Below are 22,350 nucleotides of genomic sequence, written 5' to 3'. Positions count from 1 at the left end.
TATTTTATTCACATTAAGGCCACATGCACATGCGCAGGGGGGGCATGTGGGGGGGGCACACGTGCATGTACGGGGGTGGGGCATGCTGGGGTGTCATGCGCGCATATGTGGGAGGGTAAGGAGCGTGTGGGGGCATGCATGTGCAGGGGAGGGGGCATGCACGGGGGCCATGTGCGCATTGCATTTTGGGGGTTTGATTGCGCATTGTGCGTGTGTGCACGCGTTTTGGCCACTCAGTCCAGAAAAGGTTAACTATTACTGCCCTATACCATTCCAGACAAATGGCTGTCTGATCTCTTCTTAAAAACCTGAAATGTTGTTTAAACTTGAAATGCCCATCAAATTTGTTAACTATAAACTGAATGCTTTAACTTACAATAATATACAACACCTGGGGTGGTAACTGAGGGCTTATAAATCAAACCAATTTTCTAATCAGTTTCTACCTGAACATATGAAGTGAAAACCGATAAGTTTTATAATTAAAAGTCATGCAATGGCACCCAAAACATATGGCTGTTTTGAAAAGCTGCTTGAAGTTTTGGATTTTAAAAATCTTCCAAATTATCTGAAGAATGGAAATAATCATAATCATCATATCATAATCATACGTTTATTTGTCAAACATATATAAGATAGCAGGTAAAGTATAAACATAATTTGAATGCATGAAAAGAGTAAGTAAAAAGGAATATTAGGACAGGGACAGTAGGCACGCTGGTGCGCTTATGCACGCCCCTTACAGACCTCTTAGGAATGGGGTGAGGTCAACAGTAGACAGTCTAAGGTTAAAGTTTTGGGGGTTTGGGGAAGAAACTAGAGAGTCAGGTAGTGCATTCCAGGCATTGACCACTCTGTTACTGAAATCATATTTTCTGCAATCAAGTTTGGATAAAATAGAGTTATGAATAAAATAGATAAAAAATAGAATTCCTATTTTTTACTGTGATTAACTGAAGGTCGGGGAGAAAATTCAAGATAGGTGAACCCTATTGAATTTATTCACCAAATATTATGGACCAATTGGCTAGCCAACTTTATGGGGCTGTGGCAGTTAAACCCCATTACCTTCTTCTGTTGCATCTTTGCAAGAAACTTCTTGGCATATTCTACATCAGCTAAAGAATTCAGGTGTTTCTGATCTAGCTACCCACTGAGAAATTCTGGCTGCAATGTGTGGGTGTCCAGGTCCCTTTGCAAGATCTCAGCCCCAGAATATGTAAGCTTTACTGCTTTCATGAGATAGAACTAAAACCAGGCATTTCCTTGGCTTCTCCCTGCTTTATAGATCAGGGACCATAAACTTAGATTGGCCTCTGATTCTTTGTCAGACTATATGAATATTTATTGTTTACTGCTGCTTCCTAATAGTTAAATTTCTTTAACTATTCACTTTCTTTTTCCTCTCCTTCCTTCCTTGCTATATTAAATGCCACCTCTGGCTAACTTCTTCCTCTCCACCATTCTGCAGCAGAAAGATTTGGTCTAAGCTGAACTTTGCCCTTAAAATCTAATGGCAGTTAGCTAAATTTCCATTTACAACGCCACAGCTTCCTGTCTGATCAGTGAAGTTTAGAGGGTTTGTTTTAAGGAGTCCAAAGACTGTTCAGGTTTCAGAAGTAAAGCCTAAAAAGTGCAGTGGGGGAATGACTAAGAAAAACCATTATTTTAGAACAAGAGTTCCACCTTGAAACCTCGGTTGAATTTCTCATAAATTGCACAAAATTGATTGTCCTTAGCCCCAGCAGAGGTGTGTTGTTGTTTTTTTAATTTGATTTATATGCCGCCCTTCTCCGGAGACTCAGGGCGGCTTACAATGTGCTAAGCAATAGCCTTCATCCTTTTGTATATTTATACAAAGTCAGCTTATTGCCCCCACAACTGGGTCCTCAATTTACCTACCTTAGAAAGGATGGAAGGCTGAGTCAACCTTGAGCCTGGCGAGATTCGAACCTGCTGTAATTGCAGGCAGCTGGACTTAATAACAGGATGCTTTAAACCACTGTACTACCAAGGCTCCTTGGTACAAGGGTTTCAGCAGGTTCTGACCAGTTCTGGAGAACCAGTAGCGGAAATTTTGAGTAGTTCGGAGAACCAGCAAATACCACATTGGTTGGCCCCAGAGTGGGATGGGAATGGAGATTTTGCAATATCCTTCCCCCAGGAGTGGGGTAGGAATGGAGATTTTACAGTATCCTTCCCCTGCCACGCCCACCAAGCCACTCCCACCAAGCCATGCCATGCCCCCAAGCCACACCCACAGAACCGGTAGTAAAAAAAATTGAAACCTACCACTGAGCCCCAATATTGTTACATGAGTAAGGCTACAGGGAGCTTAGCTTTAAATAGACTGGATTTAAGCAGGCAGAATGAGAAAAAAACCCCTAATATTTATAAGTCAGGAAAGATTTGCTTGTATGGAACTTTAGACTGAAACCCTAGGGGCAATGATATATTTTATGGAACTTTGTAAAGTGCCTCACACAGAGAGTATATGAAAAATAAATATCTGACCCTGGCAACTGTAGTCTCACAAATATAAATTGCAAATGTCTATTTTTTTTTTTTAACTAGGAGGAAGGCGTCACCTGGTTCCTGCTAGCCAGGATATATGAAATTTTAAAAGACTGCAAAGTGTGGATCTGCTGCTAGACATTTAAAGATGAATTCCAGCAAGTGCCACAACTGTGCCAGGGTACATGATCTGGTCTTCGCCAGCAGCTACTCATTAATCTTTATGATAGGCCTCCTACTGAACTCTACAGCTCTGTACATTTTTATCTTCAGAGATGTTGTCCGCTCCATCACCACCGTCTACATGAAGAACCTAGCAGTCTGCGATCTTTTGCTGTTGGCGTCAATGCCTCTGAGGATATACTACTATGGCTGGCAACCCCAGCTATCTCAAACCACATGTGAAGTGGCAGGCCTGCTGCTCTTGGTTAACATGTATGGCAGCATCTTCTTTCTGACTTGCATCAGTTCAGACCGTTGGATGGCTGTGCGCTTTCCACTCAGCTTGTGGTCACAGGCCATACGCAGACAAGCCAAGTACATCTGTGTAGGTATATGGACCTTGAGTATTGGGGGAACCATTCCCACATACTTTGCTGGCAAGTATACTCCCAAAAACAGCACTCTCTGTTTTGATGAACATCCTCACTATATCACGAACGTTGGTATTTCCAGTACTATGGTGCTATGCTATGCCATTACATTGGCTGTCATGGTAACTTCCTCCTATAGTCTGCTCCATGTTTTCCACCGGAGCGTAAGCGTGGAGATGGAGCTGATCAATATATCCAAGATCAGATTAATGGTAGTAACGAATGTGGCCATCTTTCTGGGTTGCTTCTTGCCCTACCATTTGACAGTACTATGCTATCTTGTACCGTGGTTGAATGAAACGCCTTCATTAGATCTGGTGTACAAATATGTCCTGCTCCTGTCCTGTGTGAATGCTGCCCTAGATCCTCTGGTTTATTATTTTACCACTGAGACCTTCCAACGTCAAGTACCCCTAGAGCCCTTTCTTAGGACCAGGGCTTCCCACAGTGACTATGTGGAAGGAATAATGTTGCCTAGCCAGTCCTTGGAAGCACAATCCCCTCCTACATCTTGAAGGAGGAAGAGGCCACTGGAGCAGGACAGCTTTTCCACCCAAGCATTTGCCCTTTTACAGGTAGTCTGGTATAATTACATCGCTCAGATAAGAATTCCAGGACAATATTCCGATTCAACAACAGATTGGTGAAGTTCGCTCTTTCCTTGGAAAATTATAATGTTCAAATTGGGGAGTCCACTGGAGTTGGGCAGTCAATAAATGTAAATTTGATGAATAAACAAACCTGGAAAAAGTTTCCCAAACACTTGACTATGGTATAGCTAGATAAGGATCCTTGTTTCAGGCTTGAATGAAGCCATTTCAAGTAATTGTTTGTCCTTGGAAGGGCATGGGGTTCAGATCTGAAGCAAAACAGTGTACTGAATCTTCATGGGCATCCTCTTTCCCCTCGCTGATCCTTTAAACAAGCTCTGCCTTTTCCAAGGCTTGCACCCTGGCAGAAAGGGCTCAGGAAAAGGGCTCTTCAACTGTTTTGAGTTAAAGACACATGGGGGGGGGGTTTGCAGGTAATCCTTGATTTACGACCATAATTATGACCTGAATTTCCATTGCCAAGGCAGTTGTTAGTGAGTCACACCCAATTTTATGATATTTTTTCTTGCCATGGTTGTTAAGTGAATCACTGCAATTAAGAGAATCAGGCAGTCATTAATTGAATTCAGCTTTCTGGATTGACTTTGTCAGAAGCTGGCTGGGAAAGTCACAAACGGTGATGATATCACCTCGGATTGCTACAACCCAGGGGTGAAATGCTTCCGCTTCGGACCGGATCACCCTATCCGGTAGCGATGGAGGCGGGTGGTTCGGAGAACCGGTAGGAAAAAATCCCTGCCCCCCCCCATGCCCAGCTGAGCCGCACAATCATCAGAGGCTTTTTCTTTTAATTTTTAAAAGCATTTTTTCTACAACCTCTTCAGCCAAAAAAATGCTTTTAAAAGTAAAAAAAAAAGCCTCTGATGATCGTGCGGCTTAGCTGGGATCGTCAAAGACTTTTAAAACTATTTTTTCTACAACCTCTTTGGCAAAGTTGTAAAAAAATGCTTTCAAAAGGCTCTGATGATCCCAGCTGAGTTGCCTGATCGGCAGAGGCTTTTTTTCTTTTCAAAGCCTCTGGTGATCCAAGCTGAGTTGCCTGATTGGCAGAGGCTTTTTTTCTTTTAAATGCCTCTGACGATCCAAGCTGAGTTGCCTGATCGGCAGAGGCTTTTAAAAGAAAAAGAGCCCCTGCCGATCAGGCAACTCAACTGGGATCATCAGAGCCTTTTGAAAGCATTTTTTTACAGCCTCTTTGCGAAGAGGTTATAGAAAAAATGGTTTTAAAAGAAAAAAAAAATTGGCCACGCCCACCCAGTCACTTTTTTTTTTTTTTTAATTTGATTTATATGCCGCCCTTCTCCGGAGACTCAGGGCGGCTTACAATGCGTTAAGCAATAGCCTTCATATATTTATACAAAGTCAGCCTATTGCCCCCACAAACTGGGTCCTCAATTTACATTACCCCCCCACCAAGCCATGTCCACAGAACCGGTAGTAACAAATTTTAGATTTCACCACTGCTGCAACCTTTGTAAATACATGCCATTTGCCAAATGCCTGAATTTTGATCACGTGACTAAGGCGATGCTGCAATGGTTGTTAAGTGCAGGGATCGGTCACAAGTCACTTTTTTCAGTGCTGTTGTAACTTTGAACAGTCACTAAATGAATGGTTGTAAGTCGAGGATTATCTGTAACGCAGTACAGGGGTCCCCAATCTTTATGGCTTTGTGGACCGGTAGGGGGAGAGGGGATGGTATTCCACGCGAGCAGCAGGCGAGCATGTGTGCGTGCAGCCCCATTTGCGCAAGTGGGAGGCACACACCACTGCCGCTCACACAAATGGAGCTTTGTATGTTTGCATGCTCTCCCGCTGCTCACACAAGTAGACTGCACGTATACATGCACTTCCCTGCCCCGCCCCCCCCCCCCGCTTTCACAGGCAGTTCTGAAAGGGAAGTGGCCTGGTACTGGCCTGCAGCCCTGGGGGCAGGGGTGAAATGCTCCCGGTTCGGACTGGATCGCCCGATCTGGTAGCGACTGGAGACAGGTGGTTTGGAGAACTGGTAGCAAAAATCCCTGCCCCCCACCCTTGCCCAGCTGAGCCGCGCAATCATCAGAGGCTTTTTTAAAATTTTTAAAAGCATTTTTTCTACAACCTCTTTGGCCAAAAAAATGCTTTTAAAAGTAAAAAAAAAAAAAAAAAGCCTCTGCCGATCAGGCAAGTCAGCTGGGATCGTCAGTGGCTTTAAAGCATTTTTTACAACCTCTTCAGCCAAAGAGGTTGTAGAAAAAATGGTTTTAAAAGTTAAAAAAATTGGCCACGCCCACCCAGTCACATTACCCCCACCACCAAGCCACGCCCACAGAACCGGTAGTAACAAGTTTTACATTTCATCACTGCCGGGGGAGTGGGGTTGCAGACCTCTGACATAGTAGCTCAAATTAGCATTTTCTTCCATTCAAGTTTTGGAAAAGGAGTGACTCCTTTAAGGAGAAGCCAACAAACACAAAGTGAGTGCCCATGCCAAGTCCAGTTCCCTCTTAGGTTCTAACAGTTCCCTCTTAGGTTCTAACAGTTTAAATCCAGCACTACATTTTCATGGCTTAATTAGAGACGTTGCTATGCTTTTCTCAAGCTTGGTGCTCGATTAGAGGCCCCCAATCTTTTGAGTACCAGGGACCGGTTCCATGGAGGGAGGTTTTTCCATGGGCTGGAGGGGGCCTGGTTTCATGTGCTGCCTATATACCCGCAGATGTTCTTGGTTTAGGTACATGATTTGCTTCCACTATCCTGCACTCAGCATCTCTTGCGGAAATTGCCAAAGTGTTTTCTGGCTCTAATAACATTTTCCCCCAAACCGAATGTTTGTAGAGGATAAAGTAAACTGCCTACACAATAAATCATTGTGTATCTCTAATGCATGGAAGATTGACCGCCCTCACATATATGGAAGATGAAATGACCAGAAAGACTGACTCATTTCAGTTTAAAGCATTGTAAATGGAATTCAGTACATGACTTGACTGAAGTCATTGGAATAATAAAAACCTTAAGGTTTTTCTTTTTATCATACACTTGAGATATGAACCTGGATGTCAAATTTGGAAGGAAGGTCGAGGGCACACAATGGCTTCCAATTTTTTTTTTAAAAAAATTGTATTAGGGAAGTAGAGAAGGGCTGGAGCTTTTAAATCAAGAATAGATAATTTTTGGGTTAAGGGAAAAGTTGAGAACATATAATGGATACACACAGCAGTTGCTTTGTGGTATCTCCATTTGCAAAAGTAGCTGCTTGTAATGGGTAGAGTTTGTAAACTCCTATTCATCAAAAGCCAGATGAGCTCTATAGACTGCTTTCTGGCATTACTGTGGAACCCACTGTTGTGCCAAAGAGGTGCATGGATGTTTTCAGGTAAGTCATCAGGCATGAAGGACAATTTACTTTTTGTCATTTTGCATTCATGTGAATGCATGCACACGGACAAATGGAATGAAATAGTGACTCTCATTAAGGCCACAGTAGTGTTGGCTATGAAAGGGATGTAGTGGCTCAGTGGCTAAGATACTGAGCTTGTCGATTGAAAGGTCAGCAGTTCAGCAGTTCGAATCCCTTGCGCCACATAATGGGGTGAGCTCCCATTACTTGTCCCAGCTTCTGCTAACCTAACAGTTCAAAAGCATGTAAAAAATGCAAGTAGAAAAATAGGGACCACCTTTGGTGGGAAGGTAAAAGTGTTCCGTGCACCTTTGGCGTTTAGTCATGCCAGCCACATGACCACAGAGACATCTTCGGACAGCGCTGGCTCTTCGGCTTTGAAATGGAGATGAGCACCGCCCCCTAGAGTCAGGAACGACTAGCACATATGTGTGAGGGGAACCTTTACCTTTAGTGCTGGCTATGTATTTAAGTCAGTGTTTCTCCTTGGCAACTTTAAGATGTGAGGACTTCAATTCCCAAAGTTCTCCAGCCTGGAAAAGAGCTCTGGGAGTTGAAATTCACACTTCTTAAAGTTGCTAAGGTTGAGAAACACTGTGTTAAGTATTCAGAAAATGCTGGCTAGTCTCATCCAAACTGGGAAGTGAAACAGGGCCAGGCCTTGTTAAAGCATAAGTGGAAGATCACCAGAAAATTTACTGGGAAGTGAACAGGGCCAGGACTTGTTAATACATGGGTAGACAATCACCAGGGAATTCTAGGGCTATACATTATGAACTGGAAATGGGAAACTGTCCTAGCAGATCACAATAGAAAAGCAACTCCACATTTTTAGTCAAAAACTAACTAGGGACCGAGGCTCAAGCATAATACAAAAGACACTTGACTTCTTTTAATATTGCCACTGATGTTCTTTCTCTTTTCTTCGTACAGGATAAACAACATTGTCCATGCATGAACGCAAAGGACAAGTTTCACAAAAGCTCAGACAATGTTTGTATTTGTACACTGGCTTAATGAGGTCTGTTAAAGATCTTGGAGCTTCATTTGCATAACATTGCTAAGCTTGGCTATTGTGAAACCATTAATTTTCCATGGCTTACCATGGTATAGAAAGCCCTCACATGTGGTTAGTTTACAGTTGGGTACTGTTTGGTGCAAATCCAGAAATGATTCAGTTCAGTAACCAGGAACTTGTGTGAACCTAGCCCAGATACATTTTTCTCTTTTTTAATTAAAAGTATTTTGTAATGGCTCTAAGGTCTTTTGAAACAGGAATTGGTTAAAATATGAAATGCATTAATTTCAGATAGATTACAATTTTGGTTTATTTTTTTGTCCCCTCAATTGGACATCACCAGAAGTCTCTAGCTCCCAAATTAAAACACCGCTGTGAATTTCCATTCATTTCTTTCAAAGATACATATAGTGCAAATATAAGAAAACAGATTGGTATAAAACACTAGCTGTGATCTGCCTCTTCCCTCCTATGCTTCCTCTCTCTGTGTTGAACCAAAGGAAACTTAGATTAAGGACTGGAGTTTACTGGATTTTTTTTCCTCATTCTCATTGGAATCAGGTTCTCATTATTTTTAATTATTTACATGGCACACAAAGGGCAGATATTTTCCCAACTGCGATAAGCAGTGTAGATTATAAAGTGTGATGCACAGTCAAAGAGTTGTTAATTAAGGAAACCTGGCTTTCTAGCTTCACCCAGTCACACAGCACACCAGAAAGCTTGAGCTGGACACTCTGTAGTTAGAGGTTACATCATAGGGTACTAATCAAAACTGGGATTGGTAAACTGTGCAAAACCAATCAAACTAGCCACAGTTGCAGTTTTCCTCCTGACTTTTTTTTTAACATGCTCCTGGGTGGATGCTCCTAAACTAGGTTGTTACTTAACTTTGTCAGTTTGTTAGTTTGGCTATAGAGAGCCACGTAGACAGACCAACTGTGGGTTTTTTTTTTTTAATAAAACCTGGTTTAGGATTAAGCATGTTGTGTGAATCTAGCCCCCCTTTCTTTTACAGATGGAATAAACATTATTTTTCATTATTATTATTTTCATACATTATGATCTGCTTCAAGTTTCTTGCTTGTATTTCAATGATGCCATGGGAGGACTTGGTTCTTTCTCTATCTCACCCACCAATTCTTGGCTCAACTCCCCCTGACTGCAGTTGGGCCTTAGAAGGAAAACCACACAGAGGAAGAGAGAAGGATGAACAAAGGGTCCTTATTTTGCATCTCCAGGCTTTATGCAATTCTCACCCCATCCTGCACCAACTCCCAAGCACTTGGGCCCAATAGCCGATAGTTTCTGCTACGATAGGTGCTCACATTGCAGAGACGGCTGGCATGGGTATCTTCATAAATTTGTTGGACAGTAGGTGGCACAGGTGGGAATCCAGCAAGGTGAGCTAGGTCCTCCATATAGCTCCACTGCTGTTCCCTCATCTTCAGGAAGTACCGGGCCAACCCTCCATTCTTCAAATGTAGTCCCAGCTGTCTTTGGACTTCAGCCTCCATGTCGGTCACAGAAGGGAGGGCACAGCGCCCACTTAGCACAGCCAGCGCAAATAGCACCTGGCAGTAGAAGTGTGGGAAAGGACAGATCTGCTGACAAAGGCCGATCAAGAAGAGCGACGGGTGCTGGGGGGGCAGTAAATGCTGGTACAGGGGCCCCACTCCATAATCTGTCTCTTGTAAGCCCAACTGGGCCAAGTCCAAGAAGGGGAAGCTGTACTTGTAGCCTGTACAGAGAATCAAGACATCAGCTGGCATCTTGGAACCATCTGTGAATACCACCGTCTTTTGCTCCACCTTCAGAAGTGGGGGCACCTGTATCACATCCTTGGGCAGCCCACACACATGTTGCCTTTTATGGCTGAGCACTACTTGAGCAGCTACATTGGAGAGTTGCAAGGCCAGGTCAACTCCTGACGGACCAGCGCCTACCAGCACTACAGATTGGTTGGCAAAGGGCTCTGGATAGCGGTAAGAGTGGCTGTGTAGAAGACGGCCTGGGGAGAGAGAGAGAGAGAAAATGTTGGCAAGGCAAGCAATAGCTTCCACCTCATCACAGGCATTCTTGCAGAGGTTACAATGCATATCCAACATATGTGCCTATTGCTCTGTCTCCACGGGCCTGGTGGCTCAGCAGACTGATAGCATTATGATTAACACCAGCTGTCTGCAATTATTGTAAGTTCGAATCTCACCAGGCTCAAGGTTGACTCAGCCTTCCATCCTTTCTAAGGTAGGTAAATTGAGGACCCAGTTTGTGGGGGCAATAAGCTGACTGTGTAAATATACAAAAGTATAAAGGCTATTGCTTAACGCATTGTAAGCCGCCCTGAGTCTCCGGAGAAGGGCGGCATATAAATCAAATTAAAAAAAAATGTAATGGTATGGGGGAATGACCCTGGGAGACAAGAGGAACAGCCAAAAGACTAGCCAATTAACCACGGAAAAGGTATCTCAGCCCACAGAAGGAAAAGGGGCAAGGGAAACTTCTCAGAAGGGACCCTCTCTAGTTTTCTGGAAAGTAAATGTTAAAAGAAGGGAGCAATGCAAGACTGTTACTCTAAGCTTTAAAAAGGTAAAGGTTCCCCTCGCACATATGTGCTAATTGTTCCCAACTCTAGGGGGCGGTGCTCATCTCCACTTCAAAGCCGAAGAGCCAGCACTGTCTGATGACAATTCCCTGGTCACGTGGCCGGCATGACTAAATGCCAAAGATGCACAGAATGCTGTTACCTTCCCACCAAAGGTGGTCCCTATTTTTCTACTTGCATTTTTTTTTTTACGTGCTTTCAAACTGCTAGGTTGGCCGAAACTGGGACAAGTAATGGGAGCTCACCCCGTTACGCGGCACTAGGGATTTGAACTGCTGAATTGCCGACCTTTCAATCGACAAGTTCACTGTCTTAATCACTGAGCCACCGTGTCCCTTGCTCTACGCTTACAATAAAGGTAATAATAGTAATCATGGTTTGTGCTTCTTTTTCTGGACTACCTCAAAAAGGCTGGCACTATTCTACTTTCCTCTTGCCTGAATCTTTTTGCTAATTTGCCTTACCTGTGGGTGCTTTGATGAGGTGGTACATGATGAAAGTGACTTTGCTCACTTGATCTCTTTAGAACAGAAGGGCAGAAACCAGAAACCAACAGTGCTGCAATCCTCCGCAAAATAGGGAGGTTCTGACTTCCTTCACAAGACGTGCTTAACTTGATTACTGAATTAACCCTTTCTCTGGGTCTGCCGAATACACTGGAACTATAAATGAGGACCCAGATTGTTGGGGGCAATATGCTGACTCTATAAACTGCTTAGAGAGGGCTGTAAATTACTATGAAGCGGTATATAAGTCTAAGGGCTATTGCTATAGAGTCACCAAATAAATTGAATTTACACTTGATGCTAAACCACAAAAAACTCAGGTTAGCAGTAATTAAATATCTGGATTTGACTCTGTTGGCTGTAAGATACAGGTTATGGATTGTGCAAATGTATTTCTTATATCTTTGTCTGATCTTGTTAAATGAATGCAGCCTACAAGATACATTTCTAACTTCTTCTCCTTCTTATCGTGCCCTTTGGATACTTGGGTACTCTCAGTCAGAGGTCTATGGGAACTTCCTTCTTTTGAAGTGTTCCTCCTGGCCTATTCCCAGAACTTAAGTAGGCTCTGTGCGCTGTCTCTGGAGCATTGTATTCAATTTTCGGAAGCTAAATGGCTTTCATTTAATGAAATTTCCTCCTCTTGGTTCTTGTTTTTGAAATCCAAGTCTGGTAAAATGCCTGTGGCACTTCCAGGAGGCATTGAGATACAACAAGGATGAGGGGTTACTGCTTGCTGTTTGGTTGCAAACATAGAATTTAAGGCTTTCCATTAAAGGGCAAAGGAGCCATTTGCTTCTTTACTTATTCTTTTATAAATGAGCTATTCAACTATGTAACAATTCTGGGCCCTGAAGTAGAAACTTTACATTCTCTGCATTCACTCAGACAGGGCAGCTTATGGTAACAATGTATAAAAAAAGTATTATGTAGCATAATAAATTTAAAACAATTTTTAAGATAAAGATGGCCTTTTTAAAATGGTTGTCTGATGTAACTCTGTACTGCAACAAAAAAACCAAGCAAACTGATCACACACAAAAAAGTCCATGATCAAAGCATGAATATGCAAGGCAGAACTAAGTTCATGGAATTGGTTGCTTAAGACATGAGGGTGGCCATTGGCTTTAAAAAAGATCAAGCACATTCATGACAGATGCATGTATTATTGGCTATTAGGCACTGGGCTGTGCTATATGAAACATCAACATTTAGAGGCAGCTTATATCTAAACAACAGTGGTAAGGGAACAACACCAGAAAAAAAGGCTACTGCCTTCTTGTTCTGGTTGGGTATTTTTCAGAAGTCCCTAGTTGAACAATGCAATAAGTAAATTGTCTATCAAATAAGTCTCTAGAATGTAGACTATTTCAGTTGCCTGGATGATGGGGAAGTAAAATGCTGAACCTGATGGTTTTAGCCTGATCCAGCCACAAGTTCACCCTTGTCTCTAAAGAGAAAGGAAGGTTTAAAGCTTACCTTGGAAAGTGTCCAACCCAGGAATGGGAGGTATAAATGGGACAGTGTAATGGCTGCAGAAATAAAACTATTAGCATGGAGGTTGGAGAACAGAGACATGTCAAGCATTAGAGTGTATTCCCCTTTTCTTATTTGATTTACAAAAGCATCAAATGATTTGCCTGGTCTTTCATTCATTCTAACATGATTGTGCTAATCTAATCATGAGATTAGTCATCTACACTCTATCTTTGAATTTTCAGCTGCCACAAAACAATGACAATAACAGCAATAACTTCACACTTGGAAGTTAAACTTGGAAACAACTAATTTATTGCTTTTTCTCTTCTTATCAAAAGCACCATCCCAGATAGAATAGAATATAATTTTTTATTGGCCAAGTGTGATTAGACACACAAGGAATTTGGATCAACTAGGACTCACCCAGTGCAGACCATGATGGCATCAAAGTGCTCTGTGACTTGCTGAGTTGATTCCGGGTGCTGCACTGTTGCTGTGATTTCCCAGGCATCTAGGCTGCCTGAATCCCTCTGGATAGGCCTGACCTCCTCCACTTGCCATTGGAACTGGTGAAGCAAAATGGAAGAGAACGGATGAGTTCCAGAAACCAGCTAGCTCTGGTCTGTAAGCAGTGATTATTCTGGAGCAAAACTAATGGTGTAGTGGTGAAGGTGTTAAGCCAAAAACCAGGACACTGTGACTTATATGCCTCCCTTTGACATGAAAGCCAGCTGGGAGACCATTTACTCTCTCACACCCCAGTCCATTTCAGAGGGTTGTTGTTGGGGAAAATAGGAGGCAGGAGTATTACATATGTTTGCTATCATAAATTGACTCTCTCTATCTCTCTCTCCCACTCCCTCCTTCCCTCTCTTCCATCCATATCTACCTATCTCAGGATAACAATAATAATTTCAGCTCCTTGGGAAGGGTTTGATAAGTTATAAAAAGGCCAAATCCCTTCTAAACATCTGGCTGATTGTGTGATCAATCATAATAATTACATAAACAGATGCAGCATTTACTCTGTATTGCATTGAAAGACCTAGAGGCAAACCTTGGCAACTTATTGTGCTCCTGTTTCTCCCATTCCCCCCCCCACCAGAGACCACATGCCTCTTTTTGCTCTGCCACTCTCTGCTGCTAACAGCCCCATCATCTCTCACCCTGATATTATCGCAGACTCCAGACTGCTCTGCATAGCTATCCAGGTAGGCCAGAACATCCGAGTGGTGCAGGAATGAAGGCAGTGATGGATCAAAGGGGAAATCTGGAAAGGCCATTGATTCCTTGGGCAGGTTGGTCCTAAGAACAGAAGCAGGATAAAGCACCCTTTCTGCATTGCATTCCACTCCTCTCCCCTGCTCAGACTCCCTTCTTTTTTTTTTTTTTTTTTGTATTTAAAGAATAGCTGTCTGAGGCCTCCTCCTATGCTTTCTAATACACTGGTAGACATTGGCATAAAGAGCCCATCCCGAAGCACAGAGAAGCTGCCACGCCCTTGTGTGACTACCTGAGGTCACGGTACATGCTGGAATGGATGATTCTTCCCGTGGCATCTTCTTTCTCCTCTGTGTAAATCCAGGTGCCTCCCAAGCGATCCGAGGACTCAAATACCACGGGTGGAGCAAAGGTCTCAGAAGAGGCAAGGATGTGCCGGGCAGCACACAGTCCTGCTGCTCCTGCCCCAATTACTGCCACACGCAGTTTTGTTGGCACCATTTTGCAAAAAGGGTCTGCAGGGGGAAAGTAGAAGATACCTACAATAAGTGTTGCAAATGAACCCTCCAGTGATGTTGATTGAAGAAACTCGGGCAGGCAGACTTCCCTTTGATGCCATGGGATAAGACAGAACAGTCACCACACTCAAAAGTCCAAAAGCTCATTATTGGAATAACTGGTTTTGGCAAAACTTGGGGCTTTAGAGAGTAATTTGTTAAGAATTAACCGGAAGGGAGAAATAGATGAGATATTTGAGCATAGGAAGAGGTCATATTCCCAGAAAGAGACAAGATCTCAAACCATGGAGCCCTACACCCAACTCTGTTGCTATTCCTGAGACAACAATCATTTTGAATTATTGGAATATACAATATGCAGGGACCAGAAGTCTGCTTGGTTGTATTTAACTAAAATGTAATAAACTCAGAATTCTCTGTCAGGTGTGTGTAATAAAAACTAAGGAAAAAGAAGAGTCTGTTTCGTAACAGGCCTTGAGATTTTCTATAAAACAAATAGAATTAGTCTGGGCTAGAAACACTGTAGTGTTCCTAGGAATGAGTATCGGTACTTAATCTAAGAAAGGTAAACAAAAAAAGCAAGATGCAAAGCATCGTTCCAATAGCTCGATTGCTGTGGCTGATGCTAAGCTGATGAAAAGCGCATCAAAAATAATTCAGAACTTCACCTCTGAATATACGTTTGTTCATAAGCACATAGAGCTAAGCTGTGTCTCTTCTAACAGGTAACTGTGCTTTTAGGGTTGTAGGAATGAGTTGCTTCCAATCCCCTCCACCTAGCATTACCATTGCCCTTTGTACCTCGTTTCTGAAAGGGACAAGCCAACATGGTGATGATTAAATAGTTAGCTTGTGGATTAACTGGATGTGCCTCATCATGTTTACTTGCTTTCCTCTTTGACTTTATTCTTTTCCTCTCCCCTTTGACTTTGTTCCTTTCACCAATAAAACTGCAAGGGAAAAACTGGGAAAAGACCAAGACATTGGAAAAAAAAGATAAATAAATTAACCTCTGGAAGCAATTTATAGTTGCAACATGAGAATTCCTCCATTCAAAGCATTGATCTTTGGTACACTGTGTAAGTAGTGAGAAATCAAATAAGCTCTTTCAGCTGCTTTTGAGTCTTTCCAGATTTGCTGGCTGGGGAATTCTGGGAGTTGAAATCCATACATCTTCAAGCTGCCAAGGCTGAGAAACACTGGCCTAGGCAGAGCCTCAAGTTCTTCATCCCACTAAGGTGGGATGGCATTCTCCTGCTTTGCTTAACCTCACCTGTCTCTCCCTCCTGAAGAGTTCGGGTTCCACGCCAGCACTAATATTGAGCTCCTTCTCTTTGTAAGCTTTACAAGGACTCATCCTTTTGCTTATTTCCCCAAATATCATTGAAATGAACAGCGCATTAATCTCTGGCTGAGTTTGCACAACATTCATGATTGGCTCAGTGAAAGACTGTACAGTTGCAATCACACAGTAAGATAACGTCGATTGCTGTTAATTTGGTTTAGCTTTTAGGGTGACTCAGTCTGTTGTGCAAATTCCATCTATCTAGTTAATTTATGTTTCAACACGTCAGCTCAGAAAATGAATTACTTCAGTAGCTAATTTAAGCATAATGTATAAGCCAATCTGTGATGACACGTGACTGGCTTTGATAGTTTGGTCTTTGGCAATGATTGACAAATTAGAGTTTCCATGATATTAGCTTATCAATTTTTTTGCTTGGAACAGCTCTTTGCAAGCTCAGGACTAATTTCTTTTTAATCAAAGGGATAAATCGACTGGCTGGACTAAGAAGTATAGGTATTCCTCGACTTACAACCAACAATAGAACCCAAATTTCGGTTGCTAAGTGAGACATTTCTCAAGTGAGTTTTGCTTCATTTGATGACCTTTCTTGCCACAATTGTTAAGTGAATCACTGGAGTCGTTAATTTAGTAACACGGTTAAGTGAATCTGGTTTCCCCATTGCATGTCAAAAGGTTGCAAAACATCATCACATGAGCCCAGGACACTGCAATCATCATATATGAACCAGTTGCCAAGTATCTGAATTTTGATGTGACTACAGGGATGCTGCGATGTAAGTGTGAAAAATGATCCTCTTTTTTCAGTACCATTGTAACTTTGAACAGTCGCTAAATGAACTGTCAAGGACTGCCTGTATATGCTTGGCCTTTGGTAGCTGAAGTCCAGCAACAATAGCCTCAAAGCAAAAGTGCTTCTCTTTAAGAACAGATGCAGAGAGGAGACAGGGCAAGACCAGAGTGTTCTCCCATAACTGGTTCTGAGAGTTACAGATTTTGCGAGCTGGACAACCAGCACCTACAACTCATTCTGAATGATATAGCTTGGGAGGCTGCCCCTCACATTGAATTCAACTGTCTTTGTGCTGTATGAATCACCTCCTTCGAACAGACCCACGTCCCCAGTCTCTCATCAGACCGATTCTGTGAAACTGTTTTCTTGCTCAAAAATCTTGAGTGGGTTCCCACAACTTGGTTAAAATGGTTAGCACGGTTCCAATTGACGCATTATGTGATTCCGGTCTCATGTAGCTCACATCATGTAGCTTACTGCTTTGGACAGACCGTGTGCTGCGGATACAGCAATTGCATTTATTAACCTGGGATTAAGATGCTTGTCAAGCCAGCCTACCAATTAGGACAGGAGGGACCCTGGGCCCGCTCTGCGCAGATCAGAGCCAGCTGACAATTTGGTAGAATTGTTGGTTCACAGTTGGTTCACAGTTGAACCAACAACTGGAACTCAACTCCCAGCGGTTCTCCTGAGCTGGTCCTTCCAACTTTGGCAGCCCCAACAGAGGGACAGCGTGGAGGAAAACCCCAGTAATTAGTAGGCCAGCCAAGCGTTTTGCAAACTTCCGCATTAAGCTGCCCAAGAGAGTCTCAGGGCCGAGAATGACACTCCAACCGGTATGTGGCAGCGAGCGGGGCTAGCATCTGGCCCACCCAACTCCTCCACTGATTCATTAGGGCAGGGGTGGGCAACTGTGGCCCTTTTACAACTTGTGGACTTCAACTCCCAGAATTCCTGAGACAGCCAAGATTGGCTGTTTCAGGAATTCTGGGAGTTGAAGTCCACAAGTTGTAAAAGGGCCACAGTTGCCCACCCCTGCATTAGGGGGCCTCTTCCAGAGCTGGGAACTTTTCGATGCCTGCAAAGTGCAAACCAAGGCGGGCGGTTTTGCTTTTCTGTTTGTTTTGCACGCCCGCGCGATTCTTCAGCTGTCGTCGCCGCCGCCCCCAAAGCGGAAACACTCACCGCTCGTAGCCCGGTCACAGCAGCTCGAGTCTCCCTCCGTCCCTGGTTGGTGGAGGGACACAGACAGTCCAACGCGGGCAGACAGAGCCTTCGTTCCTCCGGGCCAGAACGGAGGAGGCGGGGTACCAGCAACAACAACTGCAGGCTGTTCCTGGCGGCTGCTTTGGGTCCCTCTCCACGCTCTACCAGGGAGGGCGGGAAAGGAAGAGCGGCCAATTATAGGGCAAGGCAAAGGGCAGCGCTGCCCTTCTTGCGAGGACACCCTCCGCCCTTCCAAAGCCAGCCGCTGCCTTGGCCCAGGGAGACAGGACGGCTGGCAGTCTGTGAACTGTCTGAAGGACCCCCGAGAGAATCCTTTGGCTGCCCCCTCAGCTCCTACCAAGACATGGTTTATTGGGGAGGGGCCGCAAAAAGTTATTCTCTCTTTCCCCTGAAACATCCCTTGATTGGAAAAGAGATCTCGCCTCGCTTTAAACCCCAGGTTAGAAACCAGGAGTCCCCTGAATTCGAGTCCCACCTTAGCCATGAAAGCCAGCTGGATGACCTTGGTGGGCCAGTCATTCTCTCTCAGCTCAATTCATCTCCCAGGGTTGTCCTTGGGAAAATAGGAGGAAGGTGTGCATGTTCGCCACCTTGTGAAAGTAATAAAATTGGGTTTTTAAAAATGGGATTTTAAATTTGGGGTTTTAAATTGAGCCTATCATTTAATAATTTTAATTATTTTTAAATTTTGTCTGTCTTCGTGCTTTTAATCAGGCTGTACACCGCCCTGAGTCGTTCGGGAGAAGGGCGGTATAGAAATAAAATAAATAAATAAATAAATAATAAATAAATAAATAAAGGGATGCAAATAAATATAGCGCTCAAAAAAATAAAGGGAACACAAGCAGAAGACATCCGAGATCTGAATGAATGAAATACCCTTATTAAATACTTTGTTCTTTACATAACAGTAGTTTATACACTGCTCAAACAACTAAAGGGAACACAAAACTACTGTATGTAATGAACAAAGTATTTAATAAGGCTATTTCATTCATTCAGATCTCGGATGTCTTCTGCTTGTGTTTCCTTTATTTTTTTGAGCAGTGTACATGCATACATAAATTGATGTGCATCAGGCACCTTCTGCTTCCTTTATGTTTCTTTCACTTTCGGGTAAAAGTCACAGGGCTTTGTTTTGCTATTATTCTTTCCACTTTCTGGTTTTCAGTAAAATTGGATGGGGCGATGCCCTTTAATGTAATTTGTGTTTTGGAGAATAAAAACGTGGATAGTAGATATTTAGGGATTTTTTTTTACATATTATAGAACCTGCTGTAGCTCATTGTATTGAGTATTGGTACTGGCTGATGAGTTTTGCAAATCTATTATAGCATCGCTAGAGGGAGCTCTGATCAGCTCACAGCACACTACTGTATTCGCTATAATATGGTATTCAACATTCAGGAAGAGTGAAGGTAGGGCTGATTTGAGAACACTAGTGGGATTGGAGAATGGCTGTGCTAGTGCTGGTTCCATGGACTCCACAGTGAATTTGCCCTTCATTCTTCTTAGCTGTAAAGTAATTTTTAAATTTTTTATTGTTCCAATATTTATCTTTTAGAAGCCACCCAGAGTCATCGTAACAATGAGATGGGTAGTTACACATGGAATAAAATGAATACATGAATTGAATTCACTTGGGACCTGATGGCATAAATTTGAGGAACATTTTCTTTGAAAACAAGAACATTTCCTTTTATCACTTTGCTAATGGATCTGGCCTCTTTCATTCAAGGTCTTTTTCTTCTTATTTCTGCAATTGGATACTACATCCAATAAACTCCAGGAAAGGTGGAGAGATCTTTGTCAATCTGTTTGTGACAGCAGGTGAGCTGTTCCCCCCCCCACCCCCCAAGTTCTATGACTACAGAGAAGAGGGAAATAATATATTGTCTACATTATGTAAGGTGGCCTTCTCTACATTATCTTGCCAACACCAAACCTGTCCAGGGCAGCATGCAAGATAAAGATGCTCAAGAATTAAAGTAATCTAACCCAGGAGGTCATGGCATTCAATCTTAGTGGAGACGAGGCAAGGGCCTTTGAGGCATGTGTGAACACAAAACATCTGCTAAGCCTAAGGGCCAGATCCAGAGTGGTTATAAACTGTATCTGGAGGAGGCATGGGTTCCCTGCTAGCATATCAAAGCAGAGATTGTTTTGGTAACTAGAAATCCCACTACAAGGAAGCTATATCAGAGGAAACAATATTTGAATGGTGGTGTAGAAAAGGAAATTTATAGAAATAACACAAGAAACTGGAATTTCTGAGATTTCTTCAAGCTGGATAGGCAAGGAGCTGCTGTCAAATATCCTGTGGAATACTGACTTGTGGTTCATTCTTCTGGACAAATGGGAGAGCTTCTTTCAGCCCTATGCGTGCAGGTTTCTTAAAGGCACAAGTTTCATCTCCAATGAATTATCTTCATTGGATTTTACATCAGTTTTTAAGGAACCGACCATGTTCCCTTGTGTCCATTAAACAGTTTTCAATGAACATTCTTGGTGAGAAAATGGGTTTCCTAGTTACTCTAAGTTCAGCCAAGAGAGTTAGGAAATTAACAACTCTGTAAGGAAAGATTTATCTCTTTTACCAGGTTAAGGCGATGTTAAATTTAGAATCATCCCTCAGACCTGAGGTGGACTCCAATTTTTATAAGGCACAGGATTCCATATAAACCTTGTTCTATGTCTATGGTGAATTCCAAGATTAATTTTGATTCCAAATTTCTGCCAAATCCTTTCAAATGCTCAAAACCTGGCATAAGCAGAAATGTTCTTTTTGCGCCAACTCAGAAAGCTCAAACTGCCCAAGGAGCTGCTGATACAGTTCTACAGAGGAATTATTGAGTCTGTCATCTGCACCTCTATAACTGCCTGGTTTGGCTCTGCAACCCAACAAGACAGACACAGATTTCAGAGGATAATTAGAACTGCAGAAAAAAAAATTGCTACCAACCTGCCTTCCATTGAGGACCTGTATACTGCACGAGTCAAAAAGAGGGCTGTGAAAATATTTACAGACTCCTCGCATCCTGGACATAAACTGTTTCAACTCCTACCCTCAGAACGACGCTATAGAGCACTGCACATCAGAACAACTAGACACAAGAACAGTTTTTTCCCGAACACCATTACTCTGCTAAACAAATAATTCCCTCAACACTGTCAAACTATTTACTAAGTCTGTACTATTATTAATTGTCTCATCTTTCCCATCACCCATCTCCTCCCACTTATGACTGTAATCTTGTTGCTGGTATCCTTACGATTTATATTGATATTGTTTCCTGATTGCTTATTTGTACCCTATGACTATCATTAAGTGTTGTACCTTATGATTCTTGATGAACGTATCTTTTTTTTTATGTACACTGAGCATAAGCACCAAGACAAATTCCTTGTATGTCCAATCACACTTGGCCAATAAAAATTCTATTCTATTCTATTCTATTCTATTCTATTCTATTCTATTCTATTCTATTCTATTCTATTCTATTCTATTCTATTCTATTCTATTCTATTCTAAGATAGATGTGCATAGGACCATCAGAATTTACATCAAGCACATCCAAGGGCACAGGAAGGCAGAGAGTCTGTTCATTTCCCCTTGAGCAAATGTTTTAGGAAGATGAGTAATAGCCTTCTCCTTCAGCAGATGAGCTAAGGGCATACTGGCCTATTCAGCTAAGCAACAGTCAGCTACCCAGGGCTATTATTGCCCCCTTTGGCAGAGGAATATTAGCCCTGTCACCAAGGGCTCTCCTGTTAGAAATAGACGGTGACATGGTCAGAAGCATCAACCCTCATGAAACATTATAGGAAGACAAGTTTGAATTTGCAGAGGCAGCCTATGTTCTGTCAAGGCTTCCTCAACTTTTTTTCCCTCACCCCCAGGGTATTTCTTTTCTGGTTGGCTCTGTCTTTGGGTGCTTGAGAATGGCACTTTGGACCAGACTTATGAGGTCACTAAAGATGCACTTGACAGTCCCAACTTTGCAAGGGCTTAGTACGAGTCTTTATATTTACCTAGGAAATGTTTATGCTCTAAAATGAACACTGAGCCATCCGATTGTTATGTAGCATAGGCTGATTTACAGCTACATCACTTTCTGTCTAATTGAACTGTAACTTAATTTAGACCTCTGTCACTGAAAGTCAGTTCATGAAACGGAAGGGTGGCAAAAAGTTTAGGATCTGCCTTTTAGTAATGTTGGAAGAAATATCCTTCTGGGTTCAGTTCCAAGTGGGGAAAAAGACATCCATGGATTCATGGAAGTTGCTTGAAAAGAAGGTTTATTGATGAACAGGATCACATGCCTTGGAGACCTTGGGCAAAAAAAGGGAAGAGATGCTGAGAGTCCCTGAGTTTTATACCCTCTCTGGCTTTGAACTTCTTGGGGCACAGGAACAGTATCCTGATTGGCTGCTGTCAGAGCTCATGGCTAACTTTGTGGGTTGTCTGTGTGCTAAGTTTGGTTGAATCTTGTTGGGTGATGCAATGAAGGGCAATTAAATGGCTTTGCCTGAAGGAGGTAGATCTTTTATGAACTGGCCCAGGCCTTAATGGCCCA

The 22,350-nt window shown here is 42.7% G+C and overlaps 2 protein-coding genes across 2 annotated transcripts; one reads left to right on the top strand and one right to left on the bottom strand.

Moving 5' to 3' along the window:
* The first annotated feature begins 2,603 nt into the window (after nt 1-2,603).
* Nucleotides 2,604-3,622, top strand: LOC139308551 (lysophosphatidic acid receptor 6-like). The gene has a single exon (XM_070932145.1). It carries the CDS (start codon nt 2,663-2,665, stop codon nt 3,620-3,622), a length of 960 nt encoding a protein of 319 aa, XP_070788246.1. The 5' UTR covers nt 2,604-2,662.
* Nucleotides 3,623-8,447: 4,825 nt separating this feature from the next.
* On the bottom strand, nt 8,448-17,760 carry LOC139308549 (uncharacterized). The gene is made up of 6 exons (XM_070932143.1): nt 17,732-17,760; nt 14,222-14,444; nt 13,875-14,013; nt 13,132-13,274; nt 12,709-12,761; nt 8,448-10,129 (listed from the first exon to the last, which is right to left on the bottom strand). Exons 2-6 carry the CDS (start codon nt 14,428-14,430, stop codon nt 9,363-9,365), a joined length of 1,311 nt encoding a protein of 436 aa, XP_070788244.1. The 5' UTR covers nt 14,431-14,444; nt 17,732-17,760; the 3' UTR covers nt 8,448-9,362.
* Between the last annotated feature and the right edge of the window lie 4,590 nt (nt 17,761-22,350).

This window comes from Pituophis catenifer, unplaced genomic scaffold (genome assembly GCF_029215685.1).
Source record: "Pituophis catenifer annectens isolate HBS135680 unplaced genomic scaffold, rPitCat1.0.hap2 SCAF_1, whole genome shotgun sequence".
In the NCBI taxonomy this organism is placed as follows: domain Eukaryota; kingdom Metazoa; phylum Chordata; class Lepidosauria; order Squamata; family Colubridae; genus Pituophis; species Pituophis catenifer.
The sequence above is the reverse complement of the archived record's forward strand: the minus strand, read 5'-3'. Positions and strand labels throughout refer to the sequence as shown.

Coding starts and splice junctions, on each gene's coding strand:
- LOC139308551 (XM_070932145.1), top strand. CDS start 2,663: ATGAATTCCAGCAAGTGCCACAACTGTGCCAGGGTACATGATCTGGTC.
- LOC139308549 (XM_070932143.1), bottom strand. CDS start 14,430: ATGGTGCCAACAAAACTGCGTGTGGCAGTAATTGGGGCAGGAGCAGCA. Junction 12,762..13,131: donor GCCATCATGGTCTGCACTGG/GTGAGTCCTAGT, acceptor TTATTTCTGCAG/CCATTACACTGTCCCATTTA. Junction 10,130..12,708: donor TGGGTTGGACACTTTCCAAG/GTAAGCTTTAAA, acceptor CTCTCTCCCCAG/GCCGTCTTCTACACAGCCAC.